Genomic DNA, 18085 nt, shown 5'->3' with positions numbered 1-18085 from the left:
TTAGACTAAAAAATAACAGTGAAGTTACATATGCAAATGCGTGTAATTGTTCAAAACATAGTTAAACATAAGATTTTGAAATTCCGAATGATTGCGATGCCTGGAAAAAAAATTATTCGAGGTCAAAGGTCAAATATCTGAAAAAAATTGGTTTTTCGCAATTTTCAGGAAAACGGTGAGTTTTATCATGAAATAACCTCAGATAAAAATTGTAGATCATAAAATTCTCTACAAAAACATATCAATATTTTTTTCTTAGAGCCACCGTTTCTGAGATACGACGAGTCAAAAAGTTGTAAAAGTTGTAATCGTTATTATATGCATAAGTATGCCACGTATATACATCTCTGAAGTTGTAATTTAAGTAAAAATATTTTTCTATTGGTATACATAAGTATAAATATAAGAATATCAGGGATAGTGAAGAAACATTTAGCATTATTTTAGATAAATACGTTGAGTATGTACGTAGACATTTTGGTGCTAGAACTACGGTCGCATTTGATGGCAATGATGATTGCACAAGAAATATTAAAGCTGAAAAACAACGTCCTCAAACTTTAGCAACATCTTCATCTTCCGATATTCTATTTGATCAACTTATGACAGTTCCTACCAGTCAACAGAAATTTCTTGCAAATACTCAAAACGAATCTTGGTTAATTTCAATGTTGAAGGATAAGTTTATTGGCGAAAATATATTGGTTAAACAGGCTAATAACGATGCCGACGTACTGATTGTTGAAACAGCTATAGAGCAATTTAATTTGACTAATACAACTATTGTTGTTGGTGAAGATGTAGACTTACTCGTACTTCTTACTGCTCGAACTCCACCTGAAAAAACTATTTTCTTTCTGAAGCCAGGAAAAGCTCAAAGTCAAACCGAAATATATTCGTCAAAAAGTGTATCTACTTTTGCAAAGAGTCAAAATCATGTACTATTCTTACACGCAATAACTGACTGTGATACGACGTCTGCATTTTACAGGAGGGGTAAAGCAACAGTCTTCAAAATGTTTGAAAAACAAGATTTAGTTCAATGTGCTGAAGTTTTCAAAAAAAGTAATTCGACTCAACAAGAAATTATCAGTTTCTTCTTTCTATGTACCAAGCTCCGAAAAAAACACCTGCTTATAGTCCGTTCATAATTTGTTGATAGCTCACTGCAAGTTTGACCCTCATTAGAGAACTGAAATACAGAGAGGACAGCTAATATGATATAATAACAAAAACCAAACTAAAACTGGCAGTTTAAGATGTTTTCGACTAACCCACCTTGTATCTGAAGAAATACAATACAGCTATAAAACTTTTAATCCGATTATGTAGGTATTTTGAGTGGAAATGAGTGACCAGTGTCGTAGAGTATATGATTAAAACATTAGTTACTTTAAATAAATAAATATATTAATATTCTTAAACTGTAGGTACTGTAAACTGTATTTTTATTTTAAAAAATTTCTTTATTTTATTCAAAAATAATAAGTTACTTGCAATTTGTAAAAGATACATTTATTTAATTAATACCTATTTTTAAATGATATAAACTACGATTACTTACAAAACTATTCAAATTCAAAATAAACAGGATCATCTTCGGAATCCGAGTCGTCTTGCAGGTTAATAATTAGCGGTTGTGTCTCTACAGTCGCATCAATTATATTGTCAAGATCCCACATTTTTTGTTCTTCTTCTATTGCATGTCTTACTGCATCTCGCCAATTTTGTTCTGTAATACTCATATAACAATTCACGTACAGCTTGTATTTTATATGACGTATTTTTTCTAGCCACATAGCTTTTCATTTGTGTCCAAATGAGTTCAATTGGATTTAATTCGCAGTGGTAGGGTGGAAGTCTAAGGACTGTGATGTTTCGTCTTTCCGCCATTTTGTCAACTACGTATTTCTTGAACTTAGATTTGTGTTGCCGGGCAATTTTTAAAAGTTCTGCTTTAACCATTCCATCTTCGTAAGGCAGGGACTTATTCCGCAGCCAGTCAAAGATATCCTGTTTCTTCCACGCAGTCGTTGGAAGTCTTTCAACTAGTCGTGAATGATAAGGTGCATTATCTAATACTATAATTGAGTTTGGTGGTATATGTTCAATCATCTGCTCAAAATACTCTTCGAAAACATTAGCTGTCATCTCCTCGTGATAGTCTTTTGTGCTTTTGGATTCAAATTCCAACAAACCATGCTTAGCAAATCCTTTTTCACTGCCGACATGAGAAACTATTGATCTACTGCCTTTACCAGAGGGTGGGGAAATACCAGTAGACCAACCTTCCATAAAGGCTTGCCTGGAGCTTGATATATTTTTATCTGTCCAAATGTTTGTGAGAGTATGACCTGCGTTTACCCACGTTTCGTCCTGATAGTAAATTGGCCTTCCTCCAGCCCGAAATTTTCGTATAGATCTTAGATACTTTCTTCTCCAACATATTATCTCTTCCCGGTCAATCAAAAGTGATTTTCGGTCTGATTTCTCCCACCGGAAATTCAATTCTTTTAAAACTTGCCACAATTTGGTTCGTCCGACATGAGGCAAATCCGGGTCGTCTCTAACTTCTTGTAAAATTTTGTTTAAGTTGGGTATTTCTTTTTTGTAAAAAAATTCGTGAATTTTCCTTCGAATACCATTTTTGGCAAATTCATCAATTTCAATAGGTTTTCTCCCCCTCTTTAAGTATTCGTTTGTATTTGGGTTAGCTATACCTTTTTTTTTTTCTTTCTGATAGGAACCTATATATTGTTGACTCCCCTACGCCCGTCATGTTGGCACAACTCTTGATTATGTTCTGAACAGTGTTTGTGGGATTCTGAGAAACCAGAGCATCGTGAACGTTCAAAACAATAGTCTTCTCTTTTGGTGAATAGACAGACTTACTGACTGTACGCAACAGTACCGGTGTAAAACTTGATGATGTTGATGATGATGACGAAGCCATCGCAAGCAATCAAACAAATCAAGCAGGAACGAAAGGTACGTATATGTTTGTAGGAATATGAAAAAAAGTTACTCACGCACTGCACAAAATTCGCAAAATAAATATTAGAGACGTTAATTACTGCCGTAGACGCCGAAACACCAACGAGCCGTAAATTAAATGCGATTAAAAAATGTACTAAACCAAAAATTATTTTCGTTCATAACAACTTCACCCTTTCAAGGCAAGTTTCGAATATAAACTGAAGCTTTATATTTAATGAATAAACACCTCAGGAACCTCCGCCTATGATTTTACGAGTTTTACGACCGTTTTATGACTTGGGCCCTCATTTTGTGCTATCGACAAATTATGAACGGACTATAGATGAGTATCGATATGCATGTTTCGTAAAAAACACTAAAAATAAGAAACAGGTGCAATTAGCTTGTCTTTCTCCAACCTCAGTTGCTGCTCATCAACATTTTTTCCGGTTTCCGGGTTTCCAAGTTCAAGTGTGGATTGGTTATCAGCTAGGCCCAAAAGACTGGGGTTGGAAGTTGGTCGACAATGCATTAGAACCTATTAAGACTTCACTCCCACCTGCGCTGGAAAAACAGCTGAACACAATTTTTTGCAACTGTAAAAAGGGATGCAGCGCTAAATGTGGCTGTAAAAAAGTTGGACTGTTGTGTTCTCTGGCATGTACACATTGTCAAGGCCAGCCATGTTCTAATGCTGAATCACCAATAGTGGAGGATTCATTTGATACCAACGAGGAAACATGCGATACATCACTCTTGATGCAGTTTACCTACACCCAAGATGAACAGCAAGAAGAAGAAGATCAAGAAGAAAAAGAAAACCAAGAAGAAGAACGACAAGAAGAAGTATTTGAAGGTTATGACTCAGATGAATACATTTTGACATTATTTTAATTTCAATCGCTTTTATGATTTCCAACCCTTCCCAAAATAATTTATTATGCAAGTTTCATACATTTTTTGTAGAGAATTTTATGATCTACAATTTTTATCTAAGGTTATTTTATAAGGAAACTTACCGTTTTCCTGAAAATCGCGAAAAACCAATTTTTTTCGAGATTTTTGACCTTTGACTTCGAATAAATTTTTTCCAGGCATCGCAATCATTCGGAATTTTAAAATCTTATTTTTAACTATGTTTTGAATAATAACACGCGTTTGCAGCTTGTTGTAAATTTATGTACCTTCCAATGTCCAGATTGACCGGATTATATTACTAAATTACGAATATTTAAAACCGACCCAAGCAACAATAGAATATAATTGAAAAATTCTCTCCTACACTCTCCTACACAGAAAGTAGTAACAAATGCATCACACTTGCAATAACAAAAAAATCTTGATAAATATTGACAGAAAGTACCCCCAAGAATTACCATGAATCAAATATAGTTTGAAGGATGTACGAGGTCAGTTCAAAAAATAAGATAATTTTTATTTTTTCAAAAAAAAATACTTATTTACTTATCAATTTCCATTTTGTTTCCTCAAAAGAAGTCCCCCCTAGATTCAATACGTTTATGCCAGCGATTTTCCAATTCTCAAACCATTTCTGATATGCACTTTTTTGGTATGTCCTTGAGCTTACTCAGCAATTCGCTTTTCATCTCCTCAATCGTCGCAAAACGCCGTTCTGCCATGTGGGTCTCTTCAATCTTGGGAACAGAAAAAATTCGCAGGGGGCCAAATCTGGTGAATACGGTGGCTAAGATGTGATTACGGTGTTGTTTTTGGTCAAAAAATTACGAACCAGTAATGACAGTGAGCAGGTGCATTATCGTTATGCGAAAGTCATGTATTATTTTTCCACAATACTGTACATTTTCTACCTATTGCTACTCGCAAGTGGCGCATAACTTCAAGCTATAGCTAGACGATGCTCTAAGAATTAAAACAGGAAAAGTAGCGTAGAAAGTGAGACTTGGAAAATAACCTAATAACGGCCATCGTCTTTATAAAAATGGAAAAATTCGAAAGAAACTATCGAAAATAAAATATAACACGAAAGAAGTTACACAAAAATCATACCAGCAGTCACCCCAGCTATTGTTGGGATGTTTCAGGTAAAAACAAGTGAATCATGGATAACTATAGACGAATCAAATCAATGGAAATGACATTTATTAAAAAAAAGTCAAAAAAATAAAAAGGTGATGAAGAGAAATGAAAAACAATAGACAACAAATAAACCAACCACCTATTCAGATCCAAAATATTACTACTTTGTTTGCACAAATTATATTTTCGTCACTAGTGAAACAAAATAATATTTTCGGATGAAAAAAAATCTAGAACAAAATGTGAAATAGTTTTGTTCACCTACTTTGAAGAATTCTTGATACTCGTATATCCCTCATGAGTCATCTTGTTTATTCATTATGATTTGGCATTTTTAGGTGTAACTTCCAATATTGAAAAAATGGTACAAAATCAATGACTATTTAGTACATACTAAACAGCAATAATATCACAATCGGCATAGCATCCACATACGGTGGAGAATAATTTTTATTTGGACCTGACCCAAGTGAAACAATTACAAGTATATGCCGAGCCCTCTCACTTTCCCTTCCGGATATTCAATACTCTTTTTACAGCACTATAAATCTGGCATCAACACATCGCAAACAAACCTATTTCCAGCTTTGATGGCCATTTCACATTCGCGTTGCTGACAGACCTCAAAGTAGCGAAAATCGAAATGAAATAGAGTCAAGGCAAAACAGAAACCTGAAAATCGATGATGATGAGCTAGTTAACGAATCGCAGTAATTCAATCGAGCTTGTTTCCCACTCTGGCTTCCCATCGCATACTTCACGAATTCTACTGATTACAATAGATATCAATATTTGTAATATTGAAACTATCAGAAGTTAGAGAAAACGGGCATTTTCGGAGCAAATATGAAGTTGTTCAGGAGGACATCCTTTTTGCATTTTCTCTTATCCTGTCATGATACCAATTTCAGTATTACTATATGTATAATACATGTCATTTGTTAGATGTTTGTCATATTCTTTTGGAGTTTTTCTTCTCCATTAATTGAGTTTTGCTGCTTGAATTATTGAATGGTCCAACTTCATGTCTCGAGATATTGAAGATGACTATAAAGTACCATGGATGGATGGATGGATGGAAAGTTTTTGGTACCTCACTGAACAGTTCATAAAACAGCAATACGTGTTTTTCTATACGAGGGTGGTCTGCAAATTTTCCGACCTAACAAAGATACAAGTAGGTATTCTGAGTTTTTCTCCGCAAAATAATTGTTCACGAAGGTGATTGCCGCGTCATTTTACGAAAATATCTGTTCTCCGATCGCAATTTCTAGATGAGGAAACAAAAAGAAGTCGCTTGGGACTAGATCTGGTGAGTGTGGTGGATGCTCAAGCAGTTCAAATCGTAATTCGTAAATTTTCGCCACGGCAACCGCTGAGGTGTGAGACGGTCTGTCTGTTTTTCGCAAGTTCTGCCTTCAGCTTATCGTCTAGCACCATGACTCAGTCCGGCAGCTGTAGTTACTTTTAAAATGGTTTATTCCACAATAGAGTTGACGTAACTCTGGAGATGTTCAGTTCTTGAGAATTGAACTTTGTGAAACTGAAAAAACATATTCTAGAAAGTATTTTCAGAAGAAATCTAACCATATTATATTCTTGTAAATCTAAAGTAAATTAGAGAGCTTATTATAGAGTATACTCGGAAACCTGAATAATTTTCCACAAACACATTTGCCGGATCTTTAGAGTCTTTCTTTGTTCAATACAAAATATTCTTCATTCCGTTGGTAAGAGATTCTTGAAATAAATTTAACGTTACTTTGTGGTTAACATTCTTATCTAGTTAGTCATTGCGAAACTCGTTGAACGAATCTACGAAAATACCACTAGCAGACGTTTACCATTCATGAATGATTTATAATATTTTTCGGTACATGTCGCAAATGTTATTAACATAACTTTCTCGAGAGCAAAACCTGCTGCGAATCTATAAAGCTGAGAGGTATTCAGGCCATCGCGCTCAGAAATGGTACCGCGAACGTTTTACGTTTTCCTCGGACGAAATGGCAAAATAAACAATCGTTCATGCGGGGTTCACGCCCAGTGGCGTCCTGCCATTATTTTCTCAGGGATCTATGAGAATATTGATCTGGTTTTTATTGAATGAGAAGTACGGTTTATGAATGCTACTATCAGAAGGAGAGAGAAAAGTGGGAGATAGATGGAAAAAGAGAGGGGGGAGGAGAAAAAGTAAAAGATTGATAAACACAAAGTGTCTAAGTCAATACAGGGTGTAACTGAATAAGTGTAAAACATTTAAGGAGGTGATTCCTCATCGAAATAAAGATAGGATCTTTCATATAAAGAAACTTCATTGGAGCATCCCTTGTTAAGATACAGCCCCTTAAAGGAGGTACATAAAATTTGTATAACAATTTTTTTCATAAGCACTAAAAAAGTTACAATATTGAAATTAAGCTGACGTTTTATACTACCAAAAAGACACTCAGACAGAAATTTATTTGGTTTACCCCATGGTTGTAAAGGGTGGAAAACGCAACCCCTAAAATGTATTTCCAATGTAACTTTTTGTCTTATTATGTGTTCACCATTTAGAATTTCCGATAACCTGTTTCATTCTAAACAAAAAATGTCTCTTGGGTGTTTTGCCCAAAATAAACCAGTTCGCAGCAAAACATTATTTTACGAACAACTACAGAGATACATCGTCATAAATGCGAACTGGATGTTTTTGAGAACTTAATTTCAAAATTTGATGCAAATTCTTTGATCGCCGAACACGCAAAACACTTCTAACTTTCATGCCTTTCACCAACAAACTAAACAGCTGAAACTGTTTAACATTTGTACGAGACGAGTGTACCAACATGAAAAAAATCGCTAATCGAATGTACGTAGCCCGGGAAATTTGAAAATTTCCCTTATGGGGTTCATCTCTAGTTTTGTAGGTTTTCAAATTACCCCCAAACCAATCACCGAGGATGATGTATTTCAATTGGTTACTTTTTTTCATTCCAGGTGTGGCGGGTTAACGATGTCCCACCACAGCGATGACAACATGTTGATCGCGACCAGCGACAGCTTCTGGGAGCCGAGCAACTACAAGAAGACGACCAAACGCATCGAGGACGGCTATAAGCTATGCCAGGAGTTGATGACGCTGGTCAGCGAGCGGGCGGAAATCGAGAAGACCTACGCGAAAGCTCTGAAAGCGTGGTCGAAGAAATGGAACGACTCCATCGAAAAGGGACCAGAGTACGGAACGACCGAGGCCGCTTGGAAGGGGGTCCTCGTGGAGGCGGACAGGAGATGCGATCTGCATTCGAAGATCAGGGATAGCCTCGCCAACGACGTGGTCAATAAGGTCAAGCAGTGGCAGAAGGATAATTATCATAAAGTGAGTACTGTTGTGTCTAACTTCAATTCAAACTCTTTTTATTGGAAACTTATTGCAACAAACCAAGAATGGGGAATGTTCCTCCTGACGAAAATCAAGTAGTTTTCATAAGAGTTCTGTGACTATATAAATAAATAACAAAACAACTGTTGTTTATGTGGCTTGTGGAAGTGGTATTGAGCTATAATTTATATTTTGCCTTAATTGTTGATTTATAAAGATTTTTTTTTAAGTGGAATACCTATATAGGTACTAATAAATTATTTCAACTTGATATAGGCGTTGTTGCCAATATTTGAATTAGAAATAAATCAAATGTTGTGTTGATGGGTCCAAACATGGTCTGCTATTCCTGATTTGCTGGTTTCCCCTCGCTGTGTGTGTTTCTTGTGCTCGGCAATGCGAACATTCAATGGCCTCTTAGTTTCACCAATATAGGATTTTCCGCACTCACAGGGTAAATGCAGTTCTTGGAATCGCAGTCCTCGTTTGGTGGCCTGGTTTTCGTGAGGCTGCTACGGATAGTGTTACCAGATCTGAAGCAGGTTCTGATGTACTTGGAACCAATTCTTCTTATCCTCTCCGATAATCCTCTAATGTAGGGAAGTGCAAGCACTGGTTGTGACGGCATCTCTTCCTTGCGAGGCTCCTGCTGTCTTTTAGCCAAAGTCTTTTCCACCATCGCTTTGGAGTAGCCATTCCGTTGAAGATCATTTTTGATGATGTCCAGTTCCTTCTCGAGACCTTCCTTCGTATTACAGAGCCCAAAAGCACGGTCTAATAGAGTCTTGACGATTCCTCTTTTAGTCGATTGATGGTGGTTGGATTCGTGGTTCAGATACTGTCCCGTATGAGTGGGTTTTCGGTATACAGATGTTTCCCACTTAGTGTCGGTCCTCTTCACCAAAACGTCTGAGAATGACAATTTGTTGTGATTTCCTCCTCCATTGTGAAAGTGATGAAGGTCTCATGGTGTTGATGTGTTTCAAGAAGGCGTCTAGTTCAGTATTCCCATGGTTCCATATTATGAAGGTGTCGTCAACATATCTCAACCAAACTCGAGGTTTTTTGTGGGCTTCTTCAATGACCAGAGTTTCAAACCACTCCATATATATGTTGGCTATGACTGGTGAAAGTGGCGATCCCATTGGCAGTCCCTCATCTTGTGTAGAGAATTCGTCCATCCTAGTAATTCCATAATTACTTCTCTAGGTAGATTCGTTCTCTCTTTCAGGTACCCGTCTTCGGATAGCTTTCTCTGTATGATTTGGAGTGCTTCTTCGACCGGAACGTTGGTGTAAAGGCTTTCCACGTCAAAGCTAAGTAGTTGATCTTCCTGTGTGACTTCAATTGACCCTAGTAGTTCGACAAAATGCCTTGAATTCTTCACAAAAGACGATGTATTTCCTTGTAATGGTTGTATTATGGGAAATAAAACTCTAGACAAACTAATAGCCCGACAGCTGTGAAATTTATACACGTGTCTTTTGAAGATTAGACACAACAAAAAATCATATGTATTTATTACTAGTGGCGCCATCTGTATGTAAGCCTACGAATTTTTCAGCGCAACTTATATTGTGTAGTAGGTTTGGTTATTGGATAGTTTCTTGTAAAGCTCGTCTCAAAACTGAAGTCAACGATCAGGATCATCCTTGTTTGAATCATGAACTAGTCTTATTTCAAGGTAAAGGCGTTTGTGTACTTCAAAAATCCGAAATACACTAACAGATGATTTCAGTGAAAGTTCTATAATTGTCAGTTATCCGAAACGAAACTTGAACTGGTTCATTACTGGTGGGTCAGAAGTCTTCGTATTTTCTGTTGTAAACAGAACCTGAAGTTCTGAATTTATCCATTGAGTAACTGAATAATTCATTGATGTCTCGTGTTTTTAGTTCGAATGATTCGTGTTGAAAAAAATTGCAGCGTCTTTGGTACATTTATTGTTTTGATAGTAGCTTGCAATTTATATTATCTTTCAACAGAACATGCTGGAACACAGTAAATACAGGAGAATCACTACGTAAGTTGGGATGGGGTCCCCTCCATACGAAACTAATCTATCTAGTAGGTCGCTATTAGCGATGGTGACAATTAAATTGGTATGACGCTGTCAGTTTGTGAATTTTCAAAATTGAATTATTACTAATTGTGTGTTGTTGATCTCTTCTTAATTTGTTACTTTAATAATTCACTTGTTATTAAAATGGCATACACAAATGAGGAAATGGCTGATATGCATTACGTTTACGGTCTGTCGCATGGGAATGGGTTAGAAGCTTCTAGAAGACATGCTGAAATGTATCCTCAACGGCAGCATCCTTCACATAGAATATTTGCTCGACTTTATTAAAGATTACGAGAATATGGTTCAGTCGACAAAAGAACGCAGGATTGTGGCCGCCATCGAGAAGTACGAACACCACAGCTTGAGGAAGCAGTACTTGATTTGATTGAAGAACAACCTACTACCAGAACTAGAAAGATTGCTTTCCAGCTAAATGTTGATCATATGACGGTGTTTCGAATTTTAAAGGAACAACTCATATACCCTTACCATCTGCAACGAATACAGGCACTGTTACCGCGAGACTTTCCGAACCGTCTTGAATTTTGCAATTTGATGCTGGAAATGATTAGAAGAAATTGTGACTCTCTGAAGACGATAGAATTCACAGACGAATGTAGTTTTTCTCGGGAGAGGATTATTAATTTTCATAATTACCACATATGGGCTGATGAAAACCCTCACGCTATTGTCGAAACTAACCATCAAGAACAGTTTTCTCTTAACGTGTGGCTCGAAGTTATTGGGGATGATTCAATTGGGCCTCATTTTCTAACCTCCTCGATTAAAGGGTGGGGCATACGTTCAATTTTGTTGGACTACAGTAGGGATGAACTACGATGTCTATCAGGCTTCTTCACTCGGACTGTTGGAAAACAGTGCAGCAGACCATATACTCTGTGCCTGACCCGCTACGGACCGCATCAGAAATTCGAGTTTGGCACAACCAACTGACCAGAAAGATCACTCACCATATATGAACTAATCGGCTTCATTAAGAAGCTGGGTTTTCTTGATCGAGTTTGACCTAACCTAACCCCTCCACTGGGACTGTATGTCATGTCTGATCGCAACAAATTTAAAAACTACTAAATTATTCCTGCATGATTCATTAAAAATATTCTATTTCAGAATTACATTGAAATGTAATAAATGTGCTAAATGTATCATGGTATCGATACATTTCCAAAATAATACAAGAGCTGACCTATAACAATTTTTTAAAATCTGTTAGCGTACACAATATCTGTCTGAAACCCATTTTCCCATCTGTTTGCAATGTTTTTCATACACATTACACCCAGGTGCATTTGTCTATTAATTTCGCGGGTACTGTTTCTTATCTATCGTTATATATTTTCTGTTATAATGAGGTGTCGTGAAATATAGTTGTGCCTTTGATAACTCCGTATCTATAAGTAGGTACACAATATAGATATTCGTGAGTCACTTGTTGAATGCTAGTTTTATGTTTAGATATTACCGAATTGATAATCTCACTGCTATATAATGTTCAAGTACCCATGATTATCTTATATTTTGTATCTTACCGAAAATTTATTTTTCGGTATATTTTGGACTGTTGAAACACGGTTAAGTAACCATATCAAAATTGGAAAAGTTTTCGAGCAAATAGCAATGAAATTTACTGAAATTTCAAAAAAATCCCACTTTTTACATCTACGAAGTAATTAATTGTCCTTTCTTTTTCTTTTTGACTTTGACAATACAGTTCCGACGTAAATAGTCCCCCCCATTTTAACTTTTGAACGGAACAAGGTATCACGGTCGGATAAAATTAACGTAGAAAGGCATCATTTTTAGTAATGTTTGATAAGAAAGACATGAGTGTTGCATTAAAAAATCGGATTAGCCGTGTTATGCTTTCAAAATCACTATCTTGAAGATTTGTGAAACGGTTCAATTTTCAGTAAACCCCCGGTAGATTTCATAATGAAAGGAAATGATGTAGTATGACCCTGTATATGCCAGAAAGTAATAAGTCTTCCTATCTTTGCTGAAGTAGACTGTGGTTGTGTAACGTAAACTTCTCTCAAAAATCTACTGGTGTCATATCAGGTAATGCAGCGGGACATTCTGAGGAAACATGTTTACCTAACCACATTTACTTAATTGACATTTTTAATAAATTTGCAGTTCAACAAAAACCTCATTAAATATTTCGTTTAAGTCAAAGTTTCACAATTATTGCTTTACCCTGTACACTCATTATTTATACCGTTGGATATCATTTTTTATAGTCTTTTCAATGATGTATCACAAGTAGGGGTTTGCAATTTAAACTTTTTGTGTTTTGGTGGGTGGGGCCTAGGGGGTTGATGGGGGTGAGTTCTCTTTCATGTCACTTTAGTTCTCCCTTACTATCCTAGAAACGGTTTCAAGTATTTTCGATATCAGCTTTCGTTCGAGAGATATTTGTGAGTTTTAAAATTGACACACTCTATGTAGATTTTAAATGCCCGTTCCATCTTTCATATAGTTTTTAATAGTAATAAATAACAATTGCAAATTGCATTACCATTGAACTTTTGTTGTTGGACTGAATACATAATAATATAATCATTGCGATTCAGTATTGTCTCGAAGAAAACGATTATTTCTTCACCTCGTTTCCCAATACCGTACTCGGAAAGTAAAAGTGGAATAGACGATTATAGTGGATTCCTCAATTATTTAATGGCTCTACGAGACATTACTCGCAATTAGATTTTGAAACCAGCAAACGAGACAGGCGAATGATGAGCTCGACGTCGACTGTGGATACAGAATACCCGCATTACGCGGTGTTCGCTCTCACTTTTATATTATTATTATTCTATTGAGGTATCTGCGCGGGTAGTTTCGTTGAATTACTTCTGCATTGGGAATGAATTAAAATGATGGTAACTGGATCAGAAAAAAATAGTGAGAGATATCTGACTTGTCAAATTTTCTCAAGACTCCAGAAAATGCGCAACCTCACAGGCTTATACCGGTGTGGAATTGGTAGCCACTTCAATTCCAGATTGCTAGAATCAGCAATCTGTAGTCAATTCAAATTATGTTCAGAAGAATACGATAAATAAACTACGGAAGCGCATATGTTTTTCTCGAAAACCTAATACTTTTGTCTCAACTTTGAACTCAAAATCATTCGTTTCGAAATTGCAAAATTCGAAATTTTTAGACTCATTTGGAAATTTTGAGATTAAAGTCTTAGTTCCGAGATTAAAGTCGTCATTTTGAGATTAAAGTCAAAATTTCCATATGAAAATTATAATTTCGAAATTGATGTCAAAATTTCTAGATTAAAGTCAAAATTTCGAGTTAGAAAGTCGTAATTTCGAGATTAAAGAAGAAATTTCCAGATCAAAATAGTAATTTCGAAATTGATGTGGTAATTTCGAGATTAAAGTTAGAATTTCGAGTTTCAAAGTCGTAATTTGGAGATTAAATTCAAAATTTCAAATTTCAAAGTCGAAATTTCGAGTTAAAAAGTCATAATTTCGAGATTGAAGTCGAAATTTTCAAGTGCAAATTGTAATTCCGAAATTGATGTCGAGATTTCGAAATTAAAGTCAAAACTTCGACTAAGAAAGTCACGATTTTGAGATTAAAGTCGGAATTACGAGATCAAAGTTGTAATTTCGAAATTGAAGTCGAAATTTCGAGATTAAAGTCAAAATTTCAAGTTAATGTCGAAATTTCCACATAAAACTTATAATTTCGAAATTGAAGTCGAAATTTCGAGTTAGAAAGTCGTAATTTTACAATTGGAGTCGAAAGTTCGAGTTCAAAGTCAAAATTTCGAGTTTCAAAGTCGATATATCGAGATTGAAGTTAAAATTTCGAATTTCAAAGTCGTAATTTCGAAATTGAAGTCAAAATTTCGAGTTCAAAGGTTTGCTACAGTCAAAATTATTATCGGTGGTTGTTAAAAAATTGCTGCCACCAGTCTAGTTTATTACTTTTTTCCTAATTGTTTTTAAGACACTAATTCCAACAACCTTTTTCCGTGTACGAATCCTTTGCAGTTAGGCAGTTCATTTATTCAATCATGATATCCTCTTGATTTTTTATTTTTTCTTCGATACCTTTTATTTCTTCATTGGAATTTGATTGTATATCTTCATTCTCTATATTACTGTCTTATTACTTTTTATGTATTCTCAAAAACTACAAAAGTAATTGACTTGAATTATTAGCAAGTACGGTCTGCTGATTCCTTTAATGGCTTTTCAGCTTTTCCTTGTTAATATTACTTCTAATTGGAGAAAAATGTCCAGAAAAAAGTGCCCTCGATCTTTAGTAACATGTCGGTAAGATGAAAACATGCATATTTTCAATGTATACCTACATAAATGAATCAATTAGAGATACAACTCTTGTAACGATAATTATTCACAAAAACATATCATCAATTTCTCAGGTTTCATTTGATGGCCTTGTTACCTACATTATCCTTATTTCCGTTCCTCTTTTACGAACCGTGATTTATCAGGCGAAAAAATTAATTCATGTAGAGAAATTGAACGCTTTCCAAATATTCATGCTTATTAGAACAACTTCACATAAAAGTGATATAAAGCTTAATAAAGAATCATGTGCATTAGCGCAACATTCTATAGAAACAGGACATAAACCAAATTATTGTAATATCAAAGTTTTACATACAGAAAAAAATATTTCCAAACGCCTTTTTCTTGAAATGGTTGAAATTAATAAGTCTTCTGATTGGCTGAATCTGATTGATAATCTCAGCGGTATATACAGTAACTTACTAGAACTACACCAAAAAACATAATGATAATAATGAAAATTGTATCAATCAACTCTCTCTTTAGAGTCAAAGATTATCAAATCATCATGCCTATTGAAAAATGACATTTAGGTGAAGGTAGGAAATTTGTCAAATTTAAAAAAATCCATACATGTTTAACTTTCTTTCGATTTTATGTTCAATTCATTGGCAAAAAATCCTTTTTGATTTTTTGACTGAGAGACTTCGGTATATATATATATATATATATATATATATATATATATACATCGGAAAAGTCTAGGGATATTTTTATAACATACTAAATATCATAAAAATAAATGCATGAGGTCGTTTAATTTCGATTAAATTGGTACACTCGACCGCCATCAATTACCATTGGCTGAGATGAATAGAGCTGTAGGGCTTCTTCAAGGTGGCATGCGACAAAATGATGTAGCTCTTCGTTTGGAGGTCTCCCAAAGTGTTATCAGTCGATTGTGGCGGCGTTTCCAGCCGAACAATATCCAGGGCGAGGACGCGCTACAACTGCAGTTCAAGACCGATTTTTGGTCTTAACCGCAAGAAGACAACCGACAATCACAGCACCTGAGTTGGTTAACGTGTTGTAGCAGACGCACCAGGTAACCATTGGTCGTGATACTGTCAGAAATCGACTGCATTAAGCAGATCTCCACAACAGAAGGCCACTTAGATGTCCACCTTTGTCGAGAGGCAATCGCGGTAGAGATTAGAGTGGTGTCAAGAACATCAAAACTGGGATGCAAATGATTGGGCCACAGTTTTGTTTACAGACGAATCCAGATTTGGATTTCATCCAGATTCTCGTCGAGTAAGACTGTGGAGACGACCTGGAAATAATGAACGTTTGAGACACGTCCAGGAAGTCCACACATACAGAGGTGGTACAGTAATGCTATGGGGCGGAATCATGATCGACGGCAGAACCGATCTCGTTTTTCCAAATCGCTCCCTCACAGCTCGACAGTACCTCGACACCATTCTTCTACCTATCGTCCGTCCGTTTGCTGGTGCTGTTGGTGAAAACTTCCACCTAATGCACGATAATGCTCGTCCACATGTCGCGCGTCTAGTGACTGACTGGCTCACCAACGAAGGAGTTGATGTATTGCCATGGCCAGCACAATCACCGGACCTGAATCCCATCGAGCATGTGTGGGACATGCTTCAACGAAGAATTACTCCGCATATGGGGAACATTCACATAACGTTTCAATTGAGAGAGCTTTTAATCGCTGAATGGGCAAATGTACCTCAACAAGACATTGACAATCTCATTTTGTCGATACACGATAGATGTAGGGCCGTAATAAACCAGCGTGGAGGCCATACTTTGTACTGATTCCAATTTTTTTTGTATTATGATTTTTTTTCGGGGTGCCAAAGAAGAGCCATATTTTTTTTTAGTTTTGCTTATATGCGCACTCAGTATTTTTGACCATTTAATAAATTTTGTTGTAAGTTACACTCGTTTAATAATCACCAGTCAACTTTTTTTCCCTAAACTGATCTAAAAAAAAATTATTGTCATTTTTAAAAATATCCCTAGACTTTTCCGATGTGTGTATATTTGTATATATTAGGATGGACCTCATTCAAGTATATACTTTTCAAGGTTGGAGTACAATCAGCGTATGTCACTGTCAACATTTCAAGAGTTTTTGAGTACTCAGTATTCGTTCTCACGTATGCCAGTTGAAGTTGAAGAAAAATAAAGTTTTTTTGAGAATCCACTTTTAGATACTGGCGTTTTGCGATTCGTTTCGATTGAAATCAACTCGTCTGTTATGAAAGGCTGTATAGAGGGTTCATTATGGAACTAAAAGTTGCCTCGTAAGCAACAAAAGAAATACCGCTTTTACATTGTACTTTTTCTCGCGGGATTATTATGAGATAGGAATTGGGGTCTTATCGACTTCCGTTAATTCATCCAGCCTTGGCACGTTCGCAAACGATCGTTCCGATTCAGCGATGAGGGGCGGTTAATCTTCTTTCATTGTCGTTCGTCGTCGACAGCTCTTACATTTTGTAAAGTTTCTCATACGATAGATACACACTATCTGTTTATTATACAATGGGAACGTTTTGTGTGAGAAAATGCTGGTTGCGAAGTTGTCGGGAATTTTTGCGGTGAGAATTCGTTTGAAAATCGTTTTCACGCAGGTACATGTGAAATGCGGCCAACAAAACAGTCCGGACAAATTAGACTAAAAAAAGGGCCGAGTTTGCGAAAATTCTAAACAACTGTGTTGATTTTACTGAGAACCTGACGTGACACGATGAAATTAGGTCTAATTTCGTAGTCAGCGCTACAAGATTGGTAGAAAAAATTGATTATATCTGAACAAGGAAGGAAAATCGCGTTGGCCGGTGATAATTTTCCAATAATGATTTCTTCCAAAAGTAATTTTTCATTTGTTTCAGTCAATGATGAATATTAAAGAGAAGAAAGACATGGACGATGCGTTCAAGAAGGCACAGAAACCTTGGTCGAAATTGTTACAGAAAGTGGAAAAAGCGAAGGCGGATTATCACACGGCATGTAAGACGGAAAAATCGGCTGCCAATCAAGAGAGGAACGCGGCGGGTGATAGCTCGTTCTCTGTCGATCAGGTTGGTATAATTTTTTTGATGAAATTTCATGAATGATACTATTGATAATCCACTCAAAAATGCCAGAGACAGAGGTGAAACCCGATAATTATAATAATAATAATATTTTATTAGTTCTTCTGGATCATAACTCAATGATACAGAACAAGTCAGTGTAATATGATATAAATAAACTTATAAAAAAGAAAAAATTATGTATATATAG

At 35.9% G+C, this 18085-nt stretch overlaps 1 protein-coding gene across 5 annotated transcripts in view; it reads left to right on the top strand.

Moving 5' to 3' along the window:
- Nucleotides 1-18085, top strand: part of Synd (protein kinase C and casein kinase substrate in neurons protein Synd) — a 55844-nt gene that overhangs the window by 20754 nt on the left and 17005 nt on the right. For all 5 annotated transcript variants that reach the window (XM_074181709.1, XM_074181708.1, XM_074181710.1 and 2 more), the window contains exons 2-3: nucleotides 8017-8395; nucleotides 17692-17880. In XM_074181709.1, the coding sequence (XP_074037810.1) occupies nucleotides 8033-8395; nucleotides 17692-17880 (552 nt within the window). In that variant the 5' untranslated portion in view covers nucleotides 8017-8032. The remainder of the gene's footprint in view (nucleotides 1-8016; nucleotides 8396-17691; nucleotides 17881-18085) is intronic.

Source organism: Leptinotarsa decemlineata, unplaced genomic scaffold, assembly GCF_025532065.1.
Source record: "Leptinotarsa decemlineata unplaced genomic scaffold, Ldec_3_MD MMD2_tig00026314_RagTag_RagTag, whole genome shotgun sequence".
In the NCBI taxonomy this organism is placed as follows: domain Eukaryota; kingdom Metazoa; phylum Arthropoda; class Insecta; order Coleoptera; family Chrysomelidae; genus Leptinotarsa; species Leptinotarsa decemlineata.
The sequence above is the reverse complement of the archived record's forward strand: the minus strand, read 5'-3'. Positions and strand labels throughout refer to the sequence as shown.